General features: G+C 46.0%; 1 protein-coding gene across 4 annotated transcripts; it reads left to right on the forward strand.

The window, feature by feature from the left end:
* The first annotated feature begins 763 nt into the window (after positions 1 to 763).
* TMEM109 (transmembrane protein 109) lies at positions 764 to 8,118 on the forward strand. Of its 4 annotated transcripts, none has more exons than XM_063116963.1 (5): positions 1,741 to 1,853; positions 2,479 to 2,686; positions 2,907 to 3,175; positions 5,724 to 5,826; positions 6,623 to 8,118. In XM_063116963.1, exons 3-5 carry the CDS (start codon positions 2,939 to 2,941, stop codon positions 7,003 to 7,005), a joined length of 723 nt encoding a protein of 240 aa, XP_062973033.1. In that variant the 5' UTR covers positions 1,741 to 1,853; positions 2,479 to 2,686; positions 2,907 to 2,938; the 3' UTR covers positions 7,006 to 8,118. The 4 variants fall into 4 exon arrangements, with proteins under 4 accessions (XP_062973036.1, XP_062973033.1, XP_062973032.1 ...); XM_063116962.1 differs by having other exon boundaries at positions 2,479 to 2,650; XM_063116966.1 differs by lacking the exons at positions 1,741 to 1,853; positions 2,479 to 2,686 and adding an exon at positions 764 to 787 and having other exon boundaries at positions 2,912 to 3,175.

Below are 8,118 nucleotides of genomic sequence, written 5' to 3' on the forward strand. Positions count from 1 at the left end.
CAACCCAGGTTTTTTTTTTAGTGTGCAGATGGACACAAAATATGCTCCTGAGGGGCGGGGGAGAGCCCTTGATGGTGTGACTGATGTTGTTGGGTCCTGGAACAGTGTTGCCTGAATAGATGTTGGGGGCAGAGTTGGCACTTGGGTCTATTGCATGGTCTGGTCCCTCTGTCTGTGTCTCTGTCCTGTGTACTGTTGCTGGTTAGCATCCGCTTCAGGTTGGGAGGTTGTCTGTAGGCCAGGACTGGTCTGCCTCCCCAGGCTTGTAAGAGAGAAATGTCTGTGCTGAAGATGGGTTGGAATTCACTGATGATCTGTTGCAGTGGTTTCAATTGGGGGCTGTAGGTTACAACCAGTGGTGTACTTCTCTTGGTCTGTCGTCCTTCCTGGCCCTGTCAACCTGTCTTTTAAGTTTAAGGTGCTACTAGTGTTGGTGATAATCTGTCCAGTCGTGAAAGAGAAATAATGTGTTTGGCTTGGGTGGGGGCGGTGTGTATGTGTCTTACAGGGCATTTGTGCAGTTGGAAAATTTGGTTTAAAACACCCATGGCACAGCCCCACTGACATCGGAGCCACCAGCCTCCACTGCCTGCCACGCTCCTGCAGATGAGTCATAATAAAGCACTTACTCTGAGCCAAACTCCCGCCCTTCAAAATGGGGATAATAATAGACTGTTTTGATAATAGCTAGGCAATTCTACAGATATACAAAAGCGAGCAAAGAATGCACTTTTCAAATGAAATAAGACTCGTTAGAAAGAGTTCTTCGCTGCCCACTCACAACTCGGTAGGCTGAAATCCTAGATTCCTCCATATTTTTTTTATGCGAAGCTCTCACTTTCGCCCTGGTAAGTTAAAAAAAGATCTAAAAACTGTAGACTCTAAGGCTGCAATCCTATGCACACTTAAACACCTCGGGGCTTACTTCTAAATGGACATAAATAAGATTGCGCTGTAAAGAAACCCGGAAGTTTTATATCCAATAACGCGTGTTGCTCTAAATTTTACGTCCATGGGTTTGTAGCTTTCCAGCAATTTTCTTTCTCGAGTTCCTATGAAATGAGAACTCTCATTTCCAACATCCCGTATTGCGGCGGGAAAGTCTCTGTTTAGAAACAGGCATAAAAGCAAAGGCTTTTTCGCTCTGTTATTGAAAGTGCAGAGAGATACGTTTCTGTGTTTTTGTTTCCTACAAAAATGGTATGAAAATGTTGCCATCACGCATATGCGCGCGCGCGCACCCACACTCCCAAAACCTTGGACATTCTTTGTGATCTTTTGAGTTGTATTCCACTATGGCCACATTCAGAAGACACTCTAAACCATAGTTTTCAACCATGGTGACTAAGGCCTTATTCACCGTGGTTAAAGCCATGGTTTAAGGTGTCTTCTGAACGGGGACTATATGGATTTTAGAATGAAATCTTAGGTAGGGGTGGTTGGAGAAAGAACCACAATTCCCAGCATACGGCTTGACTAGCCTTCGTACTGCCCTTGGACTGAATTTCCCGGAATGCAGCTGGGCTTGGAGCCGGATTTGAATTTCCCCGAGCGAGCGAGAGAATAAAAGAATTTTGTTCCTCCGAGCTGGCTCTGGCTAATTAACTCCTTCCCTTCTGGCTAAGAACGAAGGGAGGCGCCAGCCCCGCTTTCCCAGTCGGTATTGGCCAATCGCAAGTCTTGCTTCTGCGTGGAGGCCACGCCGAGGATTCTTTTGGCGCCACTTGCTCCCCTCCCCATTTGGCGTGAGATCCGCGGGTTGTGCTGGGAAGCTTGATGCGAATTATCATCCGGAGTTTGGAGCAAGAGGCAGCGGCCCTTTCTTACAATTTGACGCCTTTTTCCATTCTCGGGTAGGTGACCGTCGACTGTCGAGCGCTTCTATTACAGGTTGCTGGGAGGGACTCATTTTTTCAGCATGCGGGAATTAAAGTTCAGAGAAGGGCTTCCAAAAACGTGGGGGAGCGTCTTTTTTTCGGTGTGTGTGTGTCTATATATTTTGCCCCTGTTGACGAAGGGCAAAGCGTGGTCTTTCATGTTAGGAACCCAACTAATACCCAACTAATATTCTTGGCTATCAATGGCTACTAGTCCTGATAGCTACGTGCTACCTCTAGTAAGCCTATATACACCATTTCAACAGCTGTTCGGCCATTGTGTGAACGGAGTGCTGGACTAGATGGAGCCTTGGTCTGATCTAACATGGCCCATCTTATGTTCTTATGAGTCCAGATTACCCCTGCGCTGGCAAGAGAGGCTCTTGGGTTCCTGCATGGCTTTGAAGCATGCTGCTGCTTGCTTCCCATTCAGGGCATGCCACTAGAAAAAAACAAGTAGTAATAGGACAGCCAGGAATAACTAAACTGGTTCCTGACCTCTTGCTTAGGTTAGCTTTTTTAAAGCTAAAGTGGCACTCTGCTTAAGTATTTAGAGGTATTGGCTTAGGTATTTGTGCTTTCCTATCTCTCCTTTCTACAGTTACTGGCTACTCCTGTGCAACGCAGGCTTTCTGGGTCTCCTCCAAAACGCCAGTCAGCACCTTGCGCAGGTTGATGTATGACTTTCTGGTTCTGTGAAGCATCTGGAATGTGCAATGGATTGGAGAATTCCAGCGGATGGGGTGGTGTGTCAGCCTGTGCTGCTGCACAGGGTGATTTCATCTTTGCTCCATAATTTCTCTTAGGCGGTAGGCTAATTTCTCTTAGATGGCATACAGCAAATCTTCCCCCAGCTGGTGCCCTCCAAATGTGTGGGACTACTGTTCCCATCATTCCCAATCAACATGATAATCGGGAGGGCTGAGGTAGAGCGTAATTGACCTGCTTCTCATTTTTTGGTTGAGATGGGCTGTAATACTATATAAATGTATGTTCAGGAGTCTTTTCTATTTTGAATTGTTTTTCCAGCAAAGCTGGGAGCAAAGACCAGAACTGTGAACATGCCTGGGTGGGACCTCAGCTTATGGAGCCGCTGCAAGTCCCTGCTACGACCAGCTGTGGCCATGATAATGTTGCTCTCTCTTGCCCACGTGGGCGTAACCAGTGCTCAGCACCACCGGAGTGAGCCTCGGCGAGAGAAATACATGGAATCTGACTTTCTATCCCAAGTGGGCCGTGCTCTGAGGCAGACTGTGGAGGATTTCATTGGAAGAGAGAACTTTCAGCTATTGAATGAGGTGAGGGTGAAGTTCCCTATTTTATTGTTTTCATGTATCTGAGGCAAATAGCTAGCAATAGCACACATTTGAGTGGAGCTATGTGTTTATGGGAAAAACCTCCTAGGACTGGACCACTTCAGAATGCAGGGTGGGGGGGAGCATGATTGAATGCTCTCCTGTGTTAAAACAAACAAAAACCTGTCTGTAGAAAGCTAGCATGTCAGGGTACTAGCCTAGTCTTCACCTTGACGTGCTATTTTTCTATGGTGCAGGGGACTTTTAACATGGAGAAGCATTCCAGTGTATAATTCCTTAAACTGCATTCTGAAATGGTACATGTCCCAAAAGAAAAGCACCACCTGCTTTTGATAAATGTGTAGACTGGCTCTAAGGCAGTCCAGTTTTCCTCACAAAGGACCTAATTTCTGCTTTGTGCTGCAGTTTCATATAGCCGGCTGCACATATTTCACAACTTCCTGGTGATGCCCTCTGTCCCTGGTGTTATTATCTAGTAATGACTGAACAGGCACTCTGCACATTACACAACTAGGGAAGCCAACACTAAGCTCACAAAGGGTTCTATTTAATCAACTCAGTTCAATATAGTATCCATATATAAATCTACAATAAAAAATTAATAAAACCTTTCAAGCCAATGAATATTTTAAAAAATCTGTATTTTAAGCTGTAGTCCTATCCGGATAGTTGGCAGCTTCCAAACTCAAGGCTGCTGAATATCCAATGCAGGGTGGGAGGAGAGCAGAGGTATTCCAGCCCCCTGCATTTCTGCTAGATGGGCAATTTTTCCTGTTTAGAGGTGGTTCCATAGATGGGGAAGGAAGGACGCTGGGATGGCCATAGGATATGTCGTATGGCCACCACCCTGCTTTCCTTCCCTCCGTGCCCCCAGGAATGCCTCCTTTTCCCCATCTCCGCGCTCATTTTCTGAGTGCAGAGAGAACTGCTCCAGCTATGAGGGGTGTGCGGTTTCCTGTCCTATGTCCCCCAGATGTTTTCTGGGAGGCATAGGACTATTCTCCCCAAGTAATATTTCACAAATGTGGTCTCCAATGTTGTGGTGTTCTTAAATTGACTACAGTCAATGAGAACTGCTGAAGCAATACTATGCCAGTCAAACAATCCTATCTAGGTGTCGAAGTCCACTTCATTCAATAAAAGCTGTCAAACACACTTTGGCTTTTGTCGTCCTTGGCCATTATTTACTTTACAATCCACAAGGCTTCCATTCCTTACCTGCAGTTCATAGGCAAAATCCAACATTGTGTGAGTGAAGTTCCCCCGTCCTCTTCTTTCTCTGCAGTCCCCTCCCCTCTCCCTGGCACACACTTAAATTCTGCTCTAGAGCATTGGGGGACCCTCTGGAGCAGATTTTGAATGGTGGAGCACTGCAGAGGAGAGTAGGAATTGCCTCTCTCCCTGTTCTCTCAGTGGCAGAGGTTAGTTGGATAACCCCCTTATATCCATCAGGGGTTGTTCATAACTTATTCATGCATAAACGTTTTCCGCTTCCACGAAGGATTTGCATTCTGCAACCTTCAGGATGTAATAGAAAAGGTCCGATCCAAAGCTTCCATTTCCTAAGAACATATTCTCAGCAAGGTTTTGAAACCTTGGAGTACTGAAGCTTCCAATACATCTTGCCCATTCATTATATGTTGTTCAAAACCTCAGCTTTAGTATCATAGGGAGTGGCCAGGAGTCCCCTGCAGATGTTACTCATATAAAAAGATCTTCATGCAATTGTGAAACAGCACCTCTGGCTTTAGCCCTGAGGCTGCATGGCTTCCCTGGTCTTGCCATGTTGTGCATGGAGTTCTGCAAGAAAGAATTCTGTGCACGTAGAGTTCTATGAGTCTGGGAACCCTATGAGTTCCCAGTTCCATGGAAGCCCCTGCATGTAGAGGGTTCCCTCTTGCAGATATATATATATATATATATATATATATATATATATATATATATGTTCCATGCTTGGACATGTGGGTGGGGAGACAAAGGCAGGGATTGTGTGTGTAGACCCCCTTCATGTAATGCAGTTTAACACATGAAGTGAGGTGCATGTGTCAGAAATTCCCCATGTCTTTCCAAATAAAAACAAGCCATCATTGCTTTGAAGCCTCATATCTCAGAAGCCTCCCTGGCAGTTGAGATTTTTTGTTGTTTATCCATTGACTGATATTTCTGGTAGCTGCATACTTATCTCCAGGTCTCACACAGTACTAGCTAGTAACCTCTTGATTCAACATATTTAGCATAAGATCCCACCTCCTCTTCTAAAAACTGGAGGGCACGTATTTTCATTCTTATGGTTCACATTCAATTTATCCAATTCTTAGATCCTTACATTGACATCTTTGCTCATTACTTAATCCCCACTTGCTTCAGTAGTTGAGGGAGCTGTACTGTTTCATAGTTTGCTATCAGAACAGCTGATAGCCATGTGTGGAAACACCTGGAGTTCTAAGAGCTCATAGTGGGGCACTCAGGATGAACGGAAAGCTTCCATGTGTGTGTGTGTGTGTGTATGTGTCTGTTCTCCTTGCAGAATATCTCTTCCCTGCTCTGGATAGTGGCCTCTGGGATCTCTTCAGCTTTATTTGTTGTGGCTCGAATTGCAGGGCAGTTCCTTACTTCCTTTGGAATGGCTGGTAAGTGTCCAGGATGTGAACGCAGCAGGAAGAAGAGGTGATCAAAAGGTGTGGCATGCTCAACTCCTTCTGCTCACTTGTTCACCTGCAATGCAAAAGTAACATTGGCCATTATCCTGTAGATGTTGTCTTGTCCTGTTTAATTCAATGGGACTCTCCTCAATTGTATTGTGTTTCCCTGATTGTATTTTTAGGGGTATATACATATTAAAGTGTGTACCTAAAAATGTAGTTGTAACAAATGGATGCTTTGCACAAGTAAGTATACTCATCAAGAAATTGGTATTAGATAGCAGCAGTCCCCTGTCAAGTGTATGTGTCAGTGGTAAGCACAGATTTGTTGCTACAATATGTATGAAACAGCCTTCAGTGTGAGCAGGAAAATTAAGTGCCCTGGACTAGGAAGACTGGATTTTCTTGGGCAAAAACAGCTCCTTTCTTTGAGGCTGGCACTTGATGAACTGAGTATACTGCTGTTGTTTCTTAAACAAAAATGTCAGTTCCTGCGATTTTCTTGCTTAGCAGCAGCAATCTGCCTTGATCTACTGTGGGCCAGATATTTCCTTCCAATGCTTCCACTTCTGCCCAAACTGCCATTGTCATGAAAGGGTGTAGCACAGGGGTGGGCAACTTGTGGCCCTCCAGAAGTTTTGGCATACAGTTTCCATCAGCCCTAGCCAATGTAAGGAGTGGTGAGGGATCATGGGAGTTGTATGCCAGAAGCTCCTCTCCCTTGATATCGAGCCACTCTGGGTTGAGTGCACCTAACGTCTTGCTTTTCTCCTTTGCATTTCAGGCGACCATTTAACTCAGTTCCTGAAGCTGAGTCCGGACAAGGTGCAGGTGCTGCTGCTCTGGGGCCTGGCCGCTCTGATTGGCTACTGGGTGCTGTCGTTGCTGCTGAGCCTGTTGCTCGCCCTCTTGAGCCGCGTCATGTGGGGCCTCAAGGTGGTCCTCTTCGGGGCCTGCTTTGTGTTTGTTGCCACGATGGTGCCTGACCGCTCTGTGCAAACGTTGCTTCTGTTGGCCCTGCTCACACTCTATGTCCTACTGGGTTGGCTGACTGGGTCGCACCACTCCGGGGCACGGCTGGAAGCCAAAGTACGCAGCTTGGAACGCCAGGTGGAGGAGCTGCAGCGCAGGCACAGGCGATCCCCCATGCACCTGGAGGAAGACTGAGCCTCCAATGTCCATGTACCGTTCCTAAGTGGCAACCACCTTCTTCCTTTCTTCATGTATTCTAGGAGTCCTTCCTAGACTGTAGATCCTCTTGGGTATCTGTTCACCCACAACTATGTAGCAGCAGGTCAATCCTAACTGGAACTTCTGTACAGGAGGCTGAATGCACCTGAGACAGTGTAACATCCCAGTTGACACTCAGTATCCTGTTCCAAAGCATGCTCTCCATCCATGTCTTCTGTCATGTGTTGCTGTTTTCACGCCCCCTTCTTCTCGAATAGCCTTCCCCAATCTCATAGTCCGACACATCTGGTGGGCACAACTTCCATAGCCCTCCCCAGCCAGCATCACCAGGAGGGTTATGAGAGTTGTAATGGAGGGCACAAGATTGGGGAGGGCTGTTTTGGACCAAGTACCTTCCTGCTCTTCGTTCCCACTTGGCTCATGGTAGACCATTTTGTTCTTCAAGGATGACTGATGGTAGACTGAAGGTGATGATCTTTTTATTTAAAAACCAAGTGAATTATTTCTGCAGTGCTGCATAGCAGGGAAGGAAGCATGGGGTGTTACACAGTTCACCCTGTGGATTTTCGCCTTGGATGTTACACCAGCGTGCCTGAGTATATCTCTGACTGTAAAGCCAACTGTCTCTGTGAAAGCTAAAGATGGATGCTGTGCTTACGGTGGCAACAGAGCAAATCAGGATGTCTTGTGTGTACGGTTGGGGTGGCAATGTTTAGCTCCCAGCTCCTTACAAACCAAAGATGCCTATTAAAAGCAAGGCCGCACAGTTTTCTTACACACCCTCATTCTGCCTGAATCTGATAGTACCATGACTGACAGGATGCACCTGCCTGTTCTGGGTGCAAATAAGCCATAGATGAGCGACAAAGTGAATGTACACAACTCTTCCTGCTGGACAGAATTTTGTACCACTAGCAAGTGGAATAATGAACCCAGATGTCCTTTTTTTCTGCCCATTTGGGGAAGGACACATAACTTACTCTGTGGTGTTAGCCAAACATTGGTTGCCAATATATATTTTTAAGCTACCAGTTTTAAGCAAACCAAATATTTTGTTACTCTTCCAAATAAAGCTTATTTAATCAATTT

Source organism: Elgaria multicarinata, chromosome 2, assembly GCF_023053635.1.
Source record: "Elgaria multicarinata webbii isolate HBS135686 ecotype San Diego chromosome 2, rElgMul1.1.pri, whole genome shotgun sequence".
Lineage (NCBI taxonomy): Eukaryota > Metazoa > Chordata > Lepidosauria > Squamata > Anguidae > Elgaria > Elgaria multicarinata.